The sequence below is a fragment of the Scyliorhinus canicula genome, chromosome 5 (assembly GCF_902713615.1).
Source record: "Scyliorhinus canicula chromosome 5, sScyCan1.1, whole genome shotgun sequence".
In the NCBI taxonomy this organism is placed as follows: domain Eukaryota; kingdom Metazoa; phylum Chordata; class Chondrichthyes; order Carcharhiniformes; family Scyliorhinidae; genus Scyliorhinus; species Scyliorhinus canicula.
This window is the reverse complement of record NC_052150.1, coordinates 19,257,698-19,279,664: the sequence shown is the minus strand read 5'-3', so window position 1 is coordinate 19,279,664 and position 21,967 is coordinate 19,257,698. Positions and strand designations below refer to the sequence as shown.

General features: G+C 44.9%; 1 protein-coding gene across 2 annotated transcripts in view; it reads left to right on the top strand.

The window, feature by feature from the left end:
* Nucleotides 1-2,028: 2,028 nt before the first annotated feature.
* clptm1l (CLPTM1 like) overlaps nucleotides 2,029-21,967 on the top strand; it is a 37,405-nt gene continuing 17,466 nt past the window's right edge. The window contains exons 1-5 of one of the 2 annotated variants that reach the window (XM_038796719.1): nucleotides 2,029-2,405; nucleotides 10,394-10,494; nucleotides 14,389-14,578; nucleotides 17,363-17,505; nucleotides 21,375-21,453. In XM_038796719.1, the coding sequence (XP_038652647.1) occupies nucleotides 2,235-2,405; nucleotides 10,394-10,494; nucleotides 14,389-14,578; nucleotides 17,363-17,505; nucleotides 21,375-21,453 (684 nt within the window). In that variant the 5' untranslated portion in view covers nucleotides 2,029-2,234. The remainder of the gene's footprint in view (nucleotides 2,406-10,393; nucleotides 10,495-14,388; nucleotides 14,579-17,362; nucleotides 17,506-21,374; nucleotides 21,454-21,967) is intronic. The other variant, XM_038796720.1, reaches the window with a different exon arrangement.

Genomic DNA, 21,967 nt, shown 5'->3' with positions numbered 1-21,967 from the left:
CAGCCTAAGTATGGAAGGTTGGGCAAGACCGGGGCTTCAGAATCCCAGTGAAGATAAATCTGGCGCGAGTGACAATCCGCCAGAGATTGCAACTCCGCAGAAGTTACAGGCCATTATGTTTGCAAGTTTTAATAATCAGGCAATCTGCCAAATGAATTTGACAGTCCGCTCAAGGAACCATTCACCACCGCCCTCTTGCAGGACCTCGGGAACATAGCATGCGGACTACTGCCTGATGGACTAGCACCTGGTCAAAGAGGTTTCTCTGCTTAGACTTTTCCATGAGAGAAATGTGGTGCAGCACAGCCCAACTGACATGCCTTGGCAACGTGGCTAGACCAATCTTTTCGAAACGTGGGGGCAGACAGAATCTTAGCAAGCAGTGGGGGGGGGGGGGGGGGGGGGGGATATTCTGGAAGAGGGTGATGGGGGTGTTCTGGGTGAGGGGGCATTTTGGGGCGGGAGGATTCTTTGGGAGGAGATTCTGGTGGGAGGGGATTGGAATTCTAGGGGAGTAGGTTGGTGAGATTCTGGGTGGAGGGGGTTGGGGAGATTCTGGGTGGAGGGGGTTGGGGAGATTCTGGGTGGAGGGGGTTGGGGTGATTCTGGGTGGAGGGGGTTGGGGTGATTCTGGGGGAGAATTCGAGAGGGATCTGTGGTGGTGGGGAATTCAGGGATTAGGGTGATTCTGGGTGGAGGGTGCTGGGATTCTGGGGGAGGGGAGAATTCGAGGGAGTGGTGAGGAATTCGGATTGGGGTGATTCTGGGGAGGAGGTAGTGGGGAATTTGGGTGATTCTGGAGTAGGTATGGTGGTTGGGGTGATTCGGGGAGCAGGTTTGGGGGGTGGGAGTGATTCTGGGAGCAGGTTTGGGGGGTGGGAGAGATTCTGGGAGCAGGTTTGGGAGGGGTGGGGGTGATTCTGGGAGCAGGTTTGGGGGGTGGGAGTGATTCTGGGAGCAGGTTTGGGGGGGTGGGGGTGATTCTGGGAGCAGGTTTGGGGGGTGGGAGTGATTCTGGGAGCAGGTTTGGGGGGTGGGAGAGATTCTGGGAGCAGGTTTGGGAGGGGTGGGGGTGATTCTGGGAGCAGGTTTGGGGGGTGGGAGTGATTCTGGGAGCAGGTTTGGGGGGGTGGGGGTGATTCTGGGAGCAGGTTTGGCGGGGTGGGGGTGATTCTGGGAGCAAGATTGGGGGGGGGGGGGGTGATTCCAGGAGCAGACCTGGTGGGGGTGATTCTGGGAGCAGGTTTGGTGGGGGTGATTCTGGGAGCAGGTTTGGGGGGGGGGTGATTCTGGGAGCAGGTTTGGGGGGGGGGGGTGATTCTGGGAGCAGGTTTGGGGGGGGGGGGGGGTTGATTCCAGGAGCAGACTTGGTGGGGGTGATTCTGGGAGCAGTTTTGGTGGGGGTGATTCTGGGAGCCAGTTTGGGGAGGGGTTGGGGTGATTGTGGGAGCAGGTTTGGGGGGTTGATTGTAGGAGCAGGTTTGGGGCTGATTCTGGGTGCCGGTATTGGGGGGGGGGGGGGGTTGGGGTGATTGTGGGAGCAGGTTTTGGGTGGGGTGGGGGTGAATCTGGGAGCCGGTTTGGGGGGGGGGGAGGGGTTTGGGGGGGGGAGGGGTTTGGGGGGTAGTGGGGATGGGTTTGGGGGTGGGGAGGGGGGGTTTGGGGGTGGGGAGGGGGGGTTTGGGGTCTGGGGGAGGGAGGGTTTGGGGTCTGAGGGAGGGTTTGGGGTCTGGGGGAGGGAGGGTTTGGGGTCTGGGGGAGGGAGGGTTTGGGGTCTGGGGGAGGGAGGGTTTGGAGGGGGGGAGGGAGGGTTTGGAGGGGGGGAGGGTTTGGAGGGAGGGAGGGTTGGGAGGAGGGAGGGGGGGTTGGGAGGGGGGAGGGGGGGTTGGGAGGGAGGAGGGGGGGGTTGGCTGGGGGGGTGGGGTCTGGGGGAGGGAGGATTTGGGGGAGGGAGGTGATTCTCCCCGGGTCCCGCGCTGACGATTTGAATGTTAACGGCCCGCGCGCCGGGCGTCAGTTCCGGCGGCGGTGATGTCAGTTCCGGGCGGAAGGAGCTGGCGGTTTGCAGGTGGAGGCAGCAATGGAGGCTGAGGGAGAGTGTGTGTGAGTGAGGCAGACTGGCCCTGCTCCCACTCCCAGGGCCAGAATCTCGACACGTTTAGCGTTCGACTCCGTCATTTTTAGTTAGAAATTCAGATATGTTGCTGTCCCTGTAGTTTTGAACGGTTCCCAATATGTTTGGGTTGAAGACGGCTTCCTTCACCACCCTGATTGTGGGGGTATTTATTGCCTATGTCTTACACACTTGCTGGGTGATGTACGGGATAGTTTACACCAAGCCCTGTACTAACCCCAAGGGCAAGAACTGCATCAAGCCGTACCTAGCTCTTAACCCTAAACTTCAGGTCAGTGCTGATGGTTTTTACACACTGCAGTTGATTCTTCAATATTCAATGCATCAGCTGTTAGCTGAATAGATGCCTTTCCTCTAAATTGTATATTTAGTTCTGGGTGTCAACATGACGTGGTTTGACAGTTTTTTGCCTGTGGTTTAGAAGTCTCATTGAATGTGTCACATTGTGACAATGCATCAACTTTCGCAGTGGACAGTTTCCCCATGTTATCCTGAGTCTTCGGCAGTCCCTCTCCAGATTGAGGGTGGTTTGCTTCCACTCCGGTTTGATGGGTTCTGAGACGGCTCTGCCACTTGCAGATTTGAGAGGGTCGGGTTGGTGAGGAGGTTTGTGTCCTCTCTGTTTGTTCCTGACAAAGTGTTGCAACTTTGTTCGGTGTCTTTCTAAGTGAACCGTCTCCATGCTGGCCAGTCACAATCCAAGGTCTGCCAGGGTCGGTGGGGATGTTTGACCTCTTCATGGATGCTTTGAGGGCATCCTTAAATCCCTTGTACCGAGGAATGTTACACTGTACATGCATTCACAGTCACTCCTTTTGCTGTAGAAACGACTCCATTTATGTTGTGGAGGAGTAGCCAGTGTCATTGTAAAACAGCTCGGAATGTGTGCAGTTTGAAACCACAGTGACAATTTTGCTGCAGTTGGTTGCATCCTCGAAAGGGCAGGCAAAATCTGAACCATGCCATGATTGACAAAATGGTTTGTCGAGAGAGTTAGAACATGGGCTGACGCGAGCAGTCATTTATTTTTTTGCACATGTGCCTCAGATGAAGCTGAATGTCACCTTTTTGAACCTGTCGACTGCAGCTGGTGACAGGGTTACCATCCTCCTGACTTTGACAATTTGTCAATGGAGGCCGTCTTGTTGCTGGCATATTACTGAAGTAACCATATGGCATCAAGTTGACATTTACCAGCGAATCCCTGAAGTCACCAGATTTCTCCGGCATTACATTTCTGCATATATTATTTTTATTGACTTACTGATAAGTTGCTGTGAGATGGTAAAAGGCCTGTGATGCTTGCCCTCTTTTCCTTTGGGTAACTGGCATTCCAGGAAACTAGAACCAATATAGCCAGGAATAGGTTTGGTGGGCAGGGCTGGGCTGAGGGTGCGGTCACAAAAGGGCAAGTATTTGAAGGGGTGAATACCTTGTACAAAAACATGCCGTGACAATTATCTTGTGCATAAAAGCAAAAATAAATGCAACCTGCTGGAAGTGCTCCATGTATCTGGTAACATCAGAGAGAAACAGGTAACATTTTGAGTCTGTAAGATTTCTGAGCTGAGGAGAGGTGGAAATGTGATAGATTTAAAAAAATATATGTTTTTATTAAAGGCATTTAGGTATGAACAATAAGTACAAATCAACACAAAGTGAGAAACCGGAAACTCTTTAACAAATAAACACTCAAAGCCCCAACCCCCCTGCTGTTCCCCTCCTCCTGTCCTGCCTTTCCCATTTTAACCCCTTTTCTGACACCTAAATTTTCCTTGAAGAAGTCGATGAACGGCTTCCATCTCCGGGCAAATCCATCAGCTACCCCTCTTAAGGCAAACTCGATTTTCTCCAGGAACTCTTGCCAGATCACCTACCTACACCCCTGGTTTTGGTGGCTCTGAATCCCTCCACTCCAGCAATATCCATCTCCGGTCACCAGTGGGGCAAACAAATGGGATAGATTTTATGCTGTTGAAGAGGGGGTGGAACAATGATCAGAGATAGCTGAGCGTTCAAAGGTGGCATGGTGGAGTAGTGGTTAGCACTGCTACCTCACAGCACCGAGGACCCAGGTTCGATCCCTACCCCAGGTCACTGCCTGTGTGGAGTTTGTGCATTCTCCCCGTGTCTGCGTGGGTCTCACCCCCACAACCCAAAATGTGCAGGGTAGGTGGATTGGCTCCCTAAGTTGCCCTGTATTTGGCGGGAGGGGGAATGAATTGGGTACTAAAAAAAGGGATAGGTGGGAGTTCAGGAGAGATTTGACAAAGATGTCATGGACACGGCAAAAGGAGTGTAAAGATAGCGTTAACAAGTAAACCAATAGTGATAAAAAAAGTCAGATATAATTGAATAACCGAACAAGGGTCAGTACTCTGAAAGCAAAATATAACAAGTACCTTCATGTGGAATTTGTTTTCGTGATGCGGTAGGAGGGAGATTTCACCAGAAACTACGGCATGGTTTTTGCATTTGTCATGGTCATTGAAGATGTGGTCAAATGCCACTACCCAGTGATATTAAAACAGCTCTACATGCATGGTTATGTATGCACAGTTGTTTCAATTCTCTAATTGTTGACGTGGTCATTAGCACGGTGGATAGAGGAGTGCCTATGGTTGGTTTGTGTGAGCCTTCAGAAGGCTTATTAAAAGTTCTGGACAAGAGATTTTTTTTTAGCAAAAATGAAAGCACATACAATTGGAGAGGAGTAACTTGTAACATGGTTACTAATTATTTAGGTAGTACAAAACAGAGTAACTGTAAAGGGAGCTTGAGTGGAATGTGACTGATCATATCCTAGAGGATTTGTATGAGAGACTCAGCTTTTAACCGTATATTCTGATAACTTGGGTGAAGGAATAGAGTTTTTATACAAATTTCCAGATGAGGTTATGTACAGATGGGAGCAAGAGGTTGCAGAGGGGCATATTCATGAGTGGCCAAAACTGAAGCAGATGATGTTCAATGTGAAGTAATTACTCCACATCTGAGGTAAATCAGCATAGTTCTTCACTGGTGTGAGACTACGAACTGTGGAGGAACAGAGATAAAGAAAAGTATTCAAAAAGGTTAATGGAATATTTGCTTTTATCCCAAGGAAGTTGAAATACGAAAGCGAGGAAGTTATACAGTTGTATAATGCCTTGGTCAAACCACAACCAGAGTACTGTCAAAAAAGATAGTGTGTGAGAGCAGACCGTGTAGATTCACTAGACGTATGGGTTAAATTATGAAGACATGTTGCACAAACCTGGGTTATTAATCCCTCATGTTTAGAATGTTGAGGGTTGATTTAATTGAGATGCTTATAATAATAAAGGGATTCAATTGGTTAGATTCCGAAAAACTATTTCCTTTGCTGGAACCCAGAAACTCAATAATGTGATTTTAAAACTGGATCCAGGTAATAGACGAGTGAAATCCTGGTACAGTTTTTCACAAAAACTGCAATGGAAATCCGGAACATATGCTGTAGATGTTGGTTCAACTGAAATTTTCAAGACTTGGCTAAAGTTTTATTTGGTAAGGGTATTAAATATGAAGTAAAGGTGAGTAACTAAGGTTGAAGAATTCAGTCATGAACTAAATTAAGTGGCTGAACAGGCTTGAGGAGCTGAAGATTCCACTCCTCTCCGATGATCTTAAAAGTATAGTAGATCTGCAAGCTTTAGAACCACTCTTCAAACCACAACTTGACTTGGAACTATATTGCATTCCTTCATTGCCACTGGAATTCCTTGCGTAACAACACTGTGAGTGTACTGCCACTGTGAGTATACTGCCACCACAGTGCAGCAGCTCCATAGAATCCCTACAGTACAGAAGGAGCATCAAGTCTGCACTGACCCTCTGTAAGAGCACCTGTAAGGCCCACTCCCCCACCCTGTCCCCTAACCCACCTGACTTTTTGCCACTATGGGGCAGTGTTTAGCATGGCCAATCCACCTAACCTGCGCATCTTTGGACTGAGGGGAAACCGGAGCACCTGGAGGAAACTCACGCAGACAGGGGGAGAGCATGCAAACTCCATGCAGTCACCCAAGGCCGGAATTGAACCCTGGCACTGAGGCAGCAGTTATAGAGGCAGCTCACCACCACCTTCTCGAGGGCAATTAAGGATGGGTAATAAATGCTGGCCTAGCCAGCAATGCAAACATTCTGTCAACTAATAAAAATAAATTGTGGAATAATTTCTTTGACAATAGTGGCAGCTGATATAAATTTATCATTACTCCATACATGCCTTGCTTTTAAAGGCCGAAATACATTTAACTATAATATGACATTTCTTATAGAACGATGTATTTGAATGATTGAATAATATTTGATGTGTTGATGCTACCATTTTAGTTTGAGGACTTGGGCATTAATTCCCCCAGTTTCTTTGCATCCAGTGAGAAGAGCAGGTTTGGACATTTATGCAGTAGAGCTAACCTACATACAGCCTTCTACTAATCCTGTGCTGATGTAATGTGAGCAGAAATGGTCAAATTAATTTTGCTTCCTAGATTTACATGGTAAGAAGTCTTACAACACCAGGTTAAAGTCCAACAGGTTTGTTTCAAACACGAGCTTTCGGAGCACGGCTCCTTCTTCAGGTGAATGGAAAGGCTTGTTCCAGAAATGTTTATATAGACACAGTCAGAGATGCCCCGGAATGCGAGCACCTGCAGGCAATCAAATCATCAAAGATGCAGAGAGAGAGTCCTTTCGGGATCTTGTCTGCTTTTTTGCATCTTTGTAGAAACTGAATGTCAGTGTCTATATGCGCGATCTTCCTGGAGATCCTCTCCACTTTGAGCCGGCAGTTTGCGGTGTCAATGGTAGCCATGATGTGGAGATGCCGGCGTTGGACTGGGGTGAGCACAGTAAGAAGTCTTACAACACCAGGTTAAAGTCCAACAGGTTTGTTTCAAACACGAGCTTTCGGAGCACGGCTCCTTCTTCAGGTGAATGGAAAGGCTTGTTCCAGAAATGTTTATATAGACACAGTCAGAGATGCCCCGGAATGTGAGCACCTGCAGGCAATCAAATCATCATTCATCATTCATTTACTGTGCTCACCCCAGTCCAACGCCGGCATCTCCACATCATAGATTTACATGGTGTGAGGATAACACATTGAGACCAAGAAAGAAAGAAGACTTGCATTTAAATGTCACTTTCCAAACCTTAGGGTGTCCCAAAGCAGTTCAAAGCCAATTTTGAACTGGAGTCACTGCAGGAAATGCAGCAGCCGATCAGCACACAGCAATCTCCTACAAGGAAATGAAAATGAAAATCGCTTATTGTCACGAGTAGGCTTCAATGAAGTTACTGTGAAAAGCCCCTAGTCGCCACATTCCGGCGCCTGTCCGGGGAGGCTGGTACGGGAATCGAACCGTGCTGCTGGCCTGCTTGGTCTGCTTTAAAAGCCAGCGATTTAGCCTGGTGAGCTAAACCAGCCCCTATGTAGCCCAACTTTCTCTAGCATTTGTGAATTCTGCAGCCACTGCAGTGGTTTATTTTCCAGTGGATCATCTACCATCCAGATTTTCATTAGGTTATTGACACTGACAAAGGCCTTCAGAAAGTGTAGTTTTAATTTAACTGGGTTAAAATTGGCTGATCCCATGTATCAGCAGACTTTCTATGACAGAAAAGTGCTGTATCTGACCTTGAAATAATTTTAATACGCGATGTCATACAGTTGATTTTTAAATTTACAGGATGTGGGCATCGCTGATTGGGCCAGTATTTATTGTCCATCCCTAGCTGCCCTTCAGAAGGTGGTGGTGAGCTGCCTTCTTGAACTGCTGCAGTCACTGAGGTTGTTAGGGAGGGAATTGCAGGATTTTTACCGACAACAGCGAAGGAATGACGATATATTTCCAAGTCAGAATGGTGACCGACTTAGGAGGAGAGAATCCAGGTCATGGTGTTACCAGGTATCTGCAGCTCTTGTCCTTCTTGCTAGTAGTAGTCATGGGTTTGGAACCCAAGGAACCTTGGTGAGTTCCTGCAGTGCATCTTGTGGATGGTACACGCGGCTGCTACTGTGCGTCGGTGGTGGACGAGTTGAATGTTTGTGGAAGGGATAGCAATCCAGCAGGCTGCTTTGTCCTGAATTGCTGCGCCTTGTAGATGGCGGACTGGCTAGAGGAGGGAGGGGGGTTGTCAGGAGGTGAGTTACTTGCTGCAAGGTTCCGAGCCTTTGAAGAAAAGGCCAAACTCTTTTAATTGTTTGGCATAATATGTGCTTTTTTAACGAGTGCTTGAGCAGTTCCTGTGGTTTTTGTGTACACATTAGCTCAAACAATGCGTGAATGGCACAGCTTTATTTTTCACTGCCTCGTTATAGATCAGTTTCATAGTGTGGTGTGTCAGATAATGTTGAGATCAGCTATAGCATGGCTCGGGGAAATCATACCCAGTTTCACTAGAGCAGGAATGGGCCCAGCAACAGCGCTGTAAACTGTTTTTTCCAAGCAGTAATGCTTTTTAAAAAAAGTCCACTTAGCACGCCAAAATTCAATTATCACAATCCAGCAGGTAAGAAATATAATTGCAGATAGGATCAAGTTACCTGGACTGGAAAGGTGGGATTGCCAGGATTCAGGGATGGGTTGGAAAACCCTGACATGACATTTATTCCTAAAGTGTTTTCAGAACAGCTGGTGTGACAGCGAGCCTATCACGGCGCCATGTGCTCCTGTGACATGGCCCTCCTATGGACTGAACTGATCTCTCTACACATCTTCTCTCCTGTTGTGGTTCTACATTCAGTATACTTCACCAATGTCTATGTCCATGTATTTAGGATCATAGAATTTACAGTGCAGAAGGAGGCCATTCAGCCCATCGAGTCTGCACCGGCTCTTGGAAAGAGCATTCTACCCAAGGTTAAAACCTACACCCTATCCCCATAACCCAGCAACCCCACCCAAAACTAATGCCAATTTTGGACACTAAGGGCAATTTATCATGGCCAATCCACCTAACCTGCACATCTTTGGACTGTGGGAGGAAACCGGAGCACCCGGAGGAAACCCACACACACACTGGGAGGATGTGCAGACTCCGCACAGACAGTGACCCAAACCGGAATCGAACCTGGGACCCTGGAGCTGTGAAGCCATTGTGCTATCCACAATGCTACTGTGCTACATTGTGTATTTACCATATGTCCTATGTTTTTCATGTATGGAACAATTTGCCTGGACTGTACGCAGAAAATACTTTTCACTGTACTTTTAAAAATAATAATAATTGTAATTGTCACAAGTAGGCTTACATTAACACTGCAATGAAGTTACTGTGAAAGTCCTCTAGTTGCCACACTCCAGCGCCTGTTTGGGTACACTGCGGGAGAATTCGGAATGTCCAATTCACTCAACAAGCACGTCTTTCGGGACTTGTGGGAGGAAAACGGGAGCACCCGGAGTAAACCCACGCAGACACACTGAGAATGTGCAGACTCTGCACAGACAGTGACTCAAGCCGGGAATCAAACCCGGGTCCTTGTCGCTGTGAAGCAGCGGTGCTAACCACTGTAATCTAAATCTAAACACATGTCAAGGCTGTCGCTTGGCGAAGATGTGCGGCTGCAACCTGATCAAATCATCTATGGGATGTGCACTTTTTATTCAGAGTCTAGCCTCCTTTTAAGGTTTCCTTGCAAATGATGGGTGTGGCTTTCTCTCCCTCCCTGTCTGTTCATCTACAGAGCCAGTTTCTGGGAGGTGCTAGATGATGCCCTATGTTATTCCCTCCTAGCACGGACATACCCAAGTTTCCAATCCATGCATCAGGAGGTTGGTGGCATATGTGTTTCAAATTGTGAGCACGAGCTCTGCAAGTATTGTTTGAACCATTGTAACCTAAAATATTAAATAACCAGCTGAGTTTTTCCAGCATCCTCTGTTGACGTTTCAAATAACCATACTTGTGCCGTATGTTGGTTTTCAGCAAGATGCATTGCCAAATGGGAGAAGCAATGAGACATCCTGATTTTTAATTCTCAGATGTGAGAGGCAGGATTAAAGTGTCATTGATTTTGCTGACAACCATCGGTGTTCTTTCAAACCGTTATTTTCAGTTTTCTGCCACTTAGTGTCGTGGTGTTCGTTGTTCACACTCCCAGATGTTACTTGATGAATCTTTGTTGCTTATATGGATGACATAAACATTGACTTTTATTAAATGCTGCTTTCAAGGATGCAACCTTGTAAGAATTACAGAATAAATGATTTTTATTTTGAATTTGTATTTTAGCTGAGCATTTATACTTCAACAAAAAGCAGTGGTACTGACGGAACCAATTTAAACCTTATGTTGAAGATAGAACACTTTGATGTGAACTCTAAATTTGAGAGGTAATTACTTTTGAGTTTTATAAATTTTAGTGTGTTTATTTATCATGTGGGCAATCTGAGTCATAATGTGAATTACAGTGCGTCTTCCACACTAACCTGTGGGTAGAAGAGTATATTCATTGTCTAAAAGACGCTGATCTCTATTTCAGTCCTTCCAGAAAATAGAAGCGAAAGGGAAAATTAATTAATCTCACTTTAAATGACAATGAATTCCTAGATTTGAAATACTACTTCATGCAGATGTGCCAAAAAGACACACGTACAATACTTTCCTACAAAATATTACCATTGAGTTTGGAGGGTGCCAGGATAGTAATGGGGAAAGGGGGTAGCGGAATCAGAAGGAAGGATAAATAATAGGGCGGTATGGTAGCACAGTGGTTAGCACCGCTGCTTCACAGTTTGATCCCGGCCCCGGGTCACTGTCCGTGTGGAGTTTGCACATTCTTCCCATGTCTGCGTGGGTCTCACCCCCACAACCCAAAGATGTGCAGGGTATGTGGATTGGCCACACTAAATTGGCCCTTAATTGGAATTATTTTTTTAAAGAAAAGGAAGGATAAATAATCCCTGAAGCATTTAGCACCAGGATTCATATTCTGTGAATGCTGAGCGCAAGCTCTTGTGGCACTTTATAAATATTGTTTGAACCATTGGAACCTAAAATGTTAAATAACCAGCTGAGTTTTTTCCAGAATCCTCTGTTCTTGTTTCCAATAACTAGCTATATTTGCTTAAAGATATAATCTACTCTTAATTGAAAGTTGCTTAATTCAAGTTGGATGTTTTGTGTACAGCAGAATGCTTCTTCTGCTTTACTTGTTTAACTTGGGTTTCTGGATCATTCTCGTTTTTCATGTAAAAATGACTTTGAATGACCAGGGTAGGCTAGTTGCTCACTCATTAATACAGACATTTTAATATGGAATAATTGACAGTAGGCTCATAAAATTATTATTCCCAGCTAGACTTCCTAACTAGGTTTTCTCTTGTAGAACATTTTTCTAAAGTTGAACGTTATACATGCAAGCCGCCCTCTTCCAAGGGAGGGCAAGGACTGCCCATGCTGTGAGCAACTTATAGATCCCAAAATCAAAGCCTCCACATAGTTGTCTCTTCTATGGTTCCCAGTTTTCTAACCTCACTCCCATGTTCTGTATCTCCTTCTGAATTCCCACTACAATACTCATCAGATTTATTTTCTCCCAAGATGCCCATATTTTGATTTTCAACCAGCTCCTCTTTCGCAGCATCATACTTACTGACATGGTCAGCCTTGCTTATTCTTCCAGCACTGTTTCCATATATTTTGAAACTTTTCTTTCTAGCCCTTTGTAACATTTCTATTCTCACTTGTTAAAGTTCTATCCCTGAACTCTCTGTCCAACCTCCTTGAACACGTGCCCAAGTGCTTACTACTCATTGTGTCTCAAGGTCTAGATTCTGACCAGGAAGAGGATCTCTGGTCAAAGTCACCAGCTGTGTACTCTGTGACTGCGACCACAGCTTGCTGTGCTTCATTTTCCTTCTCGGGTATCTTGATACTTGACTAATCCATTTTCCTTCACTGTTTCTCCTCCACACCTTGTGACTATGGCCCTACAATTTTTAAAATTCTAATCCTATGTGTGCCAACACAGTGGGTGAATCTGGCATAACAGTTTATTGCCCCATACCCAAACAGCCCCCTCTGTTGTGCCCACTGGCGTGGCTTTTTGGTCTCTCTTTATAAATAATTGCGCATGGTTATCCAAGTACAGTTATTCACGTACCAGCCTCCCCGAACAGGGGCCGGAATGTGGCGACAGGGGCTTTTCACAGTATCTTCATTTGAAGCCTACTTGCGACAATAAGCAACTTTCATTTCAAGTTGTAGTCCGAGTTGGAAGTGAGGATCTCAAAATTGATTCACTGTTATTTTGGGGACCAGTGGAAAATGGGTTGGTGTGCGCCAACTTTGTCCATACAATTTGTACCTTGGGGTTCTGCATTAATTGGAAAGGTTTGGGAGGCCAGAATGGACAGGGCTTCAGCAATTTATCCTCAAGGATAATGCACAGAGCTGCATCTTGAGAGCAGATAGTGAATTGAGAACTGAAGCAGCTTATTTACATTGGCGCGAAGAGATCATGGTGATAGAGAGAACATTGGGTTAATGGACTAGATGTGGGACTGAAACCACAACTTAGTCAATCAGAACATTAATGTTAAATTGTGAACAGGGTCATTACAAATATATATTTATATTAACTTGTTCCAAAGAGGATCGTAATCTCTTGGTTTCAAGTGTGCATTGCATAGACTGTGCCATTTACTTAGTGTTTTGTGTTTAATTTGGGGTAGTATGGTTAAGGCATTTCACTTCACAATCCATTCAGTGGTTTCTTGTTTTAATAGATTAAGCTGCAGCACCTTATGAAAGAGCTGCTCAGTAGTGGAACTTCACCAGCTGAGTGAAATCAATGAGTCAGGGAATTTGTAAATTAATTACTTCAGCGAGTATAAGCACAAGGAGCAGGCGTAGGTAATGTAGCCCCTCGAGCCCGCTCCATCATTCAATATGATCATGGCTGATCTCCTCCCGGCCTCAATTCCACTTTCCTGTCCGTTCTCCATAACCCTTCAACCCATTACTAATTAAAAATCTGTCTGTCTCAACGTTTTATTTAAAAATTCAATTGAAAGTTGATCAATTGAATTTGGATGTTTTGAGTACAGAATGCTTCTTTTGTTTTACTTGATTAATTTGAGTTTTTGGGTAAGTCTCATTTTGACATATTTTCATCAATCCGACAGCATTGGACAGGGTGGTGCAGTCTTTCATCTCTGAACCCTAGGTTCCCATCCATCCAAGATAATATAATATTTATTGCCACAAGTAGGCTTACATTAACACTGCAATGAAGTTACTGTGAAAAACCCCTAGTCGCCACATTCCGGCAGCTGTTCGTGTACACACAGGGAGAATTCAGAATGTCCAAATTACCTAACAACACTTCTTTCGGGACTTGTGGGAGGAAACCGGAGCACCCGGAGGAAACCCACGCAGAGACGGGCAGAACGTGCAGGCTCCGCACAGACAGTGACCCAAGCCGGGAATTGAACCTGGAGCTCTGAAGCAACAGTGCTGCCCACTGTGGTACTGTGCTGCCCACAATTGAAAGTCTCTCTGCCTTAATTGTAATGATAAGTGAAATGCAGCGAGGGATCGTCTCTGTTGTGACTTGAGTCTATAGTACAAAACTATCCTTAAATCAGAACGCAAAAATCATTAATACTGTGTGAGAAACAGACACTCATGTTTGACTCCTGGAGAAGATAAATAGCAACACGGACCACTTGCGTCAATTGGCAAGTTTGTGTAATTTCTATATAAATGCAACCTTTTTCAAACTAGTCTTCATTGCATAATCCCATTCACATGAAAGTATTGGATGCTGTGTGGGGGAAAAGGCATGTTACACAAGAACTGTGAAATCTGCATTGTGTTGTTTACAACTCTTAAAATGGAGAATTCTGGTAAAATGAATTAAATAATTTCCTGGCAACATTTGTGGTCCAAATGAATTACCCTTTTTAAAGTGGGGGAAAAAAAGAGAAACAGGGATCTGCAATTAAATGCCAACAAAAATTCAATAATTTCAAAATAACTGTCAAATATCATTCGAGATAATTTGGTAGAATGCATTTTCATTTGGATTTAGTGTCACTTTAATAATCGCCTGAATTTATTTTGAATTCTACATTTTTCTCTAACATTCAAATGTGGTTTGCCATGAATGTTATCATTTAAACTAATGTGTTGCACCATGCTTGAGTACTCTATATGTATTTTATAACCATTGCTTCTATGGATCATTCTATCTAATATACCTTTTATTTATCTTTTTAAAGGGTCGTCAATGTTTCATTACCAAAGAAAACCCGTAGCAATGGGACACTGTACGCTCATTTATTTCTCCACCATGTTGGCATGTTACCTTGGCATGATGGTAATCACATATATGCCAGTGGACACCTTACAACATACATAATTCCTAAACCTGAGGAAATCAACCTAATTACAGGAGAGACCGAGGCCCAAGTAAGTGTTCTGAGAATGATGTACGGAGTTATCATTAAAAGTAAAGTTTTTTTAAAAAGTGGCCGAACAGAACGTGCAGCGGGCAGGGAGGCACTCTAAGCTGGTGGCAGCTCAACCCAGACCCCTGGACAGACACGGGCTCCTGGCATCACCTGAGCTTGAAGGAAGCCACAAGAAGTTTCCATTTTATTTGGAATATTATTAATTTTAACAGATTGAAAATATGGGGCTACTTTTGGTGATTTGTTCCAACATTAGAAAACTGACATTGTATTTGGAAATGTGAGAAAAGGTAGTTTCTGCAAAAGTAGTCATTTTTCCTTCAATTGTTAATGAGTTCAGCAGCAAAAGTGCTCTTACTTCCACTGTACTAATGGTTTTGATTACTACTCTTCAATCATTGGTGATGTTAGTAGCCCAGCCACTCGTACACAGTTGCTGTTTCTTTCTTTGTAGTAGATTGTGTTGTTTTGCAGTATAACTTTGCACTTCCCGATCACCGTATCGTAGAACCTAATTGGTGCTGAGTTTTCAGAAGACTAATGTTTAAGGGTGATGCAGTTAAGGGACATGGTGCATTTTAAAATAACATCTCATTATATGTTGCCTTTCAGGCAATGCCATTCTTTTTAGCTTTATAAACTGATCGCTTTAACTGCCCGGAAGTCATATGGTGCCTTATTAAGCAGGTGGTCACATGTATTTTCTTCATGTAGTGAGTGATTCTTGTTTCCCTCAATGGCATCAAGACCCAAAACTACCCTGTTCACCAATACTCCGCCCCCCGCCAGTCCCCAAAATAATTCCGGATCGGTATCTTGTTCAACTTTGAACTGCTTTGAGACCTTTTTCCAGTCCATCAACCAGTGCTACCTACTTCCAACTTTGAAGCTTCGCTTGACTTTCCCTAATTTAGCCCCACTGTCGCTGCAACTCTCAGTCCGTGCCTGGTTATGTGCTCTCCACTTCTCAACCTCTGCTTTACACAAACTATTACTGTTCCGAAATTCCTTTCCTACCCTGCACAGACTCCTCTTTCTCAATCACCAGCTTCTTGCTCTCTATTGGCACCCAGTTCTCAACATCTCTAAACTTCTCTCCCTTGTCATTAAGTGTTTCTATAACCTGTTTTCTTGTATAACATCTAAGGTCTCAACCTCTGCTGTCCTCTCCTTCTGGTCTACTGGACTCTTCCCTGCTCCTCTCTTGCAGAACCTTCAAATCTTTGGCTGCACTTTTAGTCACTGCCTCCTCTTGCTTGGATATAGGACTCGCCTCAAGAGGTTTTGCTTTGCCAAAGGCGCTATATAAATAAAGTTACTCCAGCAGTGTGAAGAACGCAGGATTTTAGAAATACTGGATTATAAACATTTTGCAACTTAAGCGTTAAAAGCCCTGGTTAGAGTTTGTTTTTAAAATAATGTTCTTTTGAAAGACCATAAAGCTTTTAGGAGCCAGGGGTGAAATTGACCAGAGTAAAAAGCCTGGGCTAATGCATTGTTGTTTAACTGGGGGGGAGTCCCTGGGGAGTTAATGTGTTTTCAGCTTGGAGAGATAATGCCATTACTGGGTCAAGCTAAGGCATTCAGACATTTTGAGTGAACTTTAAAGTTGAGTTAAGATCTGGCTACCCTTCAGACCGCAAGTAACGTCTTTTGCTCCCAGAGTAAAATAGTTTTTAAAAAAAAGATGAATAGTATTTAAAGCAGTGCAGAGCTGACTGAGGACAAGGAAGAAGCTGAAACAAACCAGTTAAAACAGCTTTTTGAAGACATCCAGCCAGAGTCTGCAGGGGTTCTAACAGGAGTCAAATCTGTTCTGGAAAGCAAGTATTGCACTGTGCCTTTGGGATGTAGGATGGAGTGAGAGCTGTATGTTTTTCCTTGTTGTTTGATTGGGAATAGAGATAATAATTAAGTATTTACTCTGTTGGATAGTATTGTTTAAGGGGTAATTGTAAACTATTTTCTGGTGTGATGTTAAAGAGTTTAATATTGTGTTAATAATAAAGTTTTGTTTTAATATACCAAATCCCTATTTCTTCATGCAATCACTCCTGGAATGAAGTATTCTTTCTGCACAGTCTTAGAAAATAAAGTAAAATATTGGGGGTTTGGTCCAGTATCCTAGCCACTGTTGGGGTATTGGTTCAATGGGTGGTGTTCCATAATCAGATTTTGCACATGAAAGATTGAATTCTAGGTTACAACATGACTTGGGAGGATTCCATATTCCTGAAGAGTATATGGCTTTTGCTCCCAGAGTGAGATAGTTTAAAGAAAGGTTAATAGTATTTAAGGCAGTGCAGACCTGTCTGAGGACAAGATACAACATTAAGATTCCAATTTATAAAAAAAACGCGGTGATCTGGAGATCCAGTTTTGTTATTTGGGTAATTTTTTTCAGCGAGTTGATAAACTCGCTATACCTTTAGAATCTTGTCAAGGGTCATGAGTAAACAATATTCTGTTACAAAGACAGTAAAATTCAACAGATTGAAAGTAAAATAATTGCATGCTAGTTAATCCACAAGAATGATCTGCAAGGTATTGGATCTGCTATACTGTTCATGTATTACCATCCAGTTACCTGGATACGTATTTCAATAGCAGATGGATGTTATGTATTAATCAAATCCCAGTGCTCACACCAGTTTATTCTATGCATTTTACTTTGTTTTTTGTTGCAATTTCTGATTGCTCCTGAGCTTCTCAATGAACGAGGTTAACTACTTTTTCCTTTGCAGAGTCAATTTAACTTTTATTTTCCTCCCCACAAAACCAGGGAACAGCAGCTAGCGTTAAAACTAAAGTTGTAGATCAGCCTACTGCACACTGGCGTTCAAAACTCACCATCAATATCATGTCTGACAACTTCACTTTCGATGGATCTGCACTCCCTGCTGATGTACACAGATATCTGAAACTGTAAGTTTATAACTAGCTGCAGATATTTTAAGCAGATCTTGGTATTGCTGAGAACTTTGTATTCATCAACTTGTGTAAAATTTAACAAAAACCGTTAGAATTACTGCATGTTGTAACATTTTTTTTTGGAAATGTTTTTTATTGAGTTTTCATATTTTATACCCAACAAATTACAAATTATTAGATAAAAAGAAAAAAAAAACATGCAAAAATTAACATGTATATTTACAGGTAAGCATCGTCATAATAACAACTGTGGCCGCCCCCTTTAGCCGGCATACATATTTTACATTCCCCAATATGGCCAAGGCACATGTTTGTAGGCAATTATTTACAGTTTGGTTTTGGGCCTTAGCTAGCCATCAAACCCCCATAACGAACCTGTAGCCCCCCCAGCTACCTTCCCCCGATTCCCGTCCATTTTCCCCTGATTCTTGGCCACCCGACTATTCTTCCTCTTGTTCGTTGGCCACAAACAGGTCCCGGAACAATTGCATGAATGGCTCCCACGTTCTGTGGAAGCCGTCGTCTGACCCTCGGATGGCGAATTTGGTTTTCTCCATTTGGAGAGATTCCGAGAGGTCGGACAGCCAGTCTGCAGCTCTGGGCGGTGCTGCTGACTGCCAGCCAAACGGGATTCTACGGCGGGCGATCAGGGAGGCAAAGGCAAGGGCGTCCGCCCTCCTCTCCAGGAATAGATCTGGCTGGTCTGAAACCCTGAAGACCGCCACTATCGGGCATGGCTCCACCCTCACCCCCACCACTTTGAACATAGCCTCGAAGAAGGCTGTCCAGTACTCCACCAGTCTGGGGCAAGACCAGAACATGTGGGCGTGGTTGGCCGGGCCTCTTTGGCATCGTTCACATCTGTCCTCCACCGCCGGGAAGAACCTACTCATACGGTTTCTTGTTAAGTGGGTTCTATGTACCACTTTTAGTTGCGTCAGGCTGAGCCTTGCGCACGTGGAGGTGGAGTTGACCCTATGCAGTGCTTCGCTCCAGAGTCCCCACCCTATCTCAATCCCCAGGTCGTCCTCCCATTTCATTCTTGTTGCGTCCAGTACGGTGTCGTCCCTTTCTACCAGTCGGTCATGCATGTCGCTACAGTTCCCTTTCTCTAGGATACTTGCGTCCAGTAGGTCTTCCAGTAGTGTCTGTCGTGGCGGTTGTGGGTACGTCCTTGTCTCCTATCGTAGGAAGTTTTTGAGCTGCAGGTACCGTAGCTCGTTCCCCCCGGCTAGCCGAAAGTTCTCTGTCAGTTCGTCCAGTGTTGCGATCCTGTCGTCCGTGTATAGGTCCTTGACTGTCGGTGTCCCCCCGTCCTGCCTCCACCTTTTGAAGGTGGCGTCAGTCAGTGCTGGTGTGAACCTATGGTTGTTGCAGATGGGAGCCTTGTCCGACATTTTGGTCAGGCCAAATTGCTGCCGCAGTTGGTTCCAGGATTGGAGGGTGGCTGTCACCACTGGGCTGCTGGAGTGTTTTTTGGGTGGGGATGGGAATGCTGCCGTGGCGAGGGCCCGGAGGGAGGTCCCCATGCAGGAGTCCTCCTCCGCACGCACCCACTCGGCTTCTGGCTCCTGGGTTCATCCCCTTACTGGCTCGGCTGTTGCCGCCCAGTGGTAGAATTGTAGATTCGGGAGGGCTAGCCCCCCTGGATTTTGTTTTTTGTAGGATCTTCTTTGGGATCCTAGCATCCCCCCCCCCCCCCCCCGTCCATGCTGCTTTGTGGGTCCGAGATGTAGAGGAGCAGATCATCTGCATAGAGTGAGACTCTGTGCTCTCTGCCTCCCCTTTGGATCCCCCTCCAATTTTTTGCTGCCCTGAGCGCGATTGCTAGCGGTTCGATTGCTAGTGCGAACAGCAGCGGGGACAGTGGGCATCCTTGTGTGGTGCCCCTGTGCAGCTGGAAGTATTGGGGGTGCATGTTGTAACATTTGGATTTTTTCTATTAGAGAGTTTCTTTTCAGGGTGCGTATGGTAGGTGAGAATACAAGGGAGAGTCAGGTTGAATATAAAAAGTACAAAGTGCAGAAATAAAATAACAGCACTTGCCATTGGTGTTTATCAAGAAAAAAAAAGATTTTCCCAAAGTTACGATTCATGAACTGGTTTCTGAGATGCTGGATGAGAGAGAAAATACACAAAGAGGAGGTACTAGTATGGCTGGCAGAACCAGATGAGACACCTAGTCCAGATGGGATGCATCCTAGATTGCTGAGAGAAGTCACAATAGAAATTGCAAAAGCTGTCACGATCTACTTTCCCTCCTTAGATACAAAGTGGTGTCAAAGGATTGGAGGATTGCACACTAGTAGCAAGAATGATAAATCTGGCAACTCCACGCTAGTCAGTTTGATGTTCGTGTTGGGAAAGTTTAGAAACAATAAAATAGTAGAAAATGACTTGCAACTAGGACAAACGTGGATTGGTAACGGAAAGTTAGCACATATATATATATATATATATATATATATATATATATTTGAAAATATTTGTTTCGGTCTTTCACATTTTATACATGAAACAAATGCAAAACAGCAAGATCAACAGAAACACCTCCCTCACTCTACCAACCCGTACCCCAATTACTCAAAAGATAGCCCCCCCCCCCCCCCCCCCCCCAAAGCAGCTGACGGTAACCAGCTCTTTAAGTGTAGAATAAACAGGCCCCATCTCTTATGGACGTCCTCCATTGCCCCCCCCCCCCCCCCCCCCCCCCAATCAAGGTAAACTCCATTGCCCCCCCCCCCCCAATCAAGGTAAACTCCATTGCCCCCCCCAATCAAGGTAAACTTAACCTCCAAATACTGGAACTCCATCAGGTCCCCAAGCCACACTGAGGCACTGGGCAGAGATACTGACCTCCACCCCAACAGGACCCGACCCGCCTCGAGCAATCAGCGAGGCGAAGGCTAAAACATCTGTCCCCGCTCCCGTCTGCAGCTCTGGCAAGTCCAACACAATCCAAGTGCAAGATCGGCAACATGGTACTGAAAAAAAAATTCTCCCAACTTCGGGCAGGACCAGAAAAAATGTACGTGGTTGGCCGTACCTCTCCCACACCGCTTGCAAGTGCCCTACATCCATTTAAGCAGCCAGCTCATCCTCAACCTCATCAGGTCCGCCCTTTGCACCGCCTTTGACTGTATCAGCCCCAGCCTCGCACACAAGGTTGAGTAGTTTGCACAGGTATATTGAGGACAAACTAACTTGTTCGAGTTTTTTTGGTGAGGTAACAGTGTAGTTGATGATCTTTCACAAGGTCTTTGATCAAATATTAAGCTTGTTGGAAAAATAAAAGGGACAGCAACACCATGGATGCAAACTTGTCTAAGGGATAGAAAACAGCTGTGGTGAAAGGTAGCTTTCTGGACTGGAAGGAGGTGTAAGATAGAGTTTCCCAAGTTTCAGAGCAAGGACCATTATTGTGGTATGCATATGGAATGGGGGGTAATCTCATAGAAACCTATAAAATTCTAGCAGGATGAGACGGGGTAGATGCAAGAAGGATGTTTCCGTTGGTGGATGGTGAAAGCTGTTTTGAGAGTACAGAAGAGTTTTGAAACAAAGTTTCCAGGGATGAAAGATGACAGATGTGTGGATAGACGAGAGAAGCTGGGGCTGTTCTCCTTGGAGCGCAGGAGGCCACAGGATCTGAGTGAGGTGTCTAAAATCATGAGGCATTTAGCGGAGTAAAAACTTGATGCTTATGTGTGCTCCAGTACTGCAGAAATCGTTTCTCCCATTGAAATGTTCTTCTAACCAAATCTGAATTACTTATAAGCACAAGAATCCGCTTCAAATGAGAAGAATCATTCTGGTCTTTTAAAAGGGTTTTCAAAACATTTTTGTGATGTTTGGTATTTTAGGCTGCATCATGGAAAGACTGTGCAGTATCTTCCTATATTGTTCGTTGATGAGCTAAGCAACCGAGTGAGAGATTTGACGGTGAGTTCCTTTTATTCTGCTTCCCCTTATCTAACTTGAGAAACCCTTGTTACTACACTAAAATGTTTGCATGTACTTCATTCCATGTTCAGTCACTGCCAAATTGTATGGCAAACATTGGAATTAAAAAAAATATATATATATATGCTCTTCCACTATCCCCTTCCTTCCTGACCATTGCCAGGCAGCCTGCTCACTGCTCCCGAACTACCAACTGGGAAATACCAACGATTTCCTTGGGCTCTCCTACCCAATGCCAATATCTGGCATTCCCATGCTGATAACGTTTGAAAGCAGGCACATTAGCAACATTTAAGAGGCATCTGGATGGGAACGTGAATAGGAGCAAATAGAGGGATATGGACCGAGTACGGGCAGAAGGTTTTGGTTTTGGTTCGGGCAACATGATCGGCACAGGCTTGGAGGGCCGAAGGACCTGTTCCTGTGCTGTATTTTTCTTTGAAATCTGTAATTCTTCATGTGGGAGACCACAGCTGTAAATTCTCAGTTTACC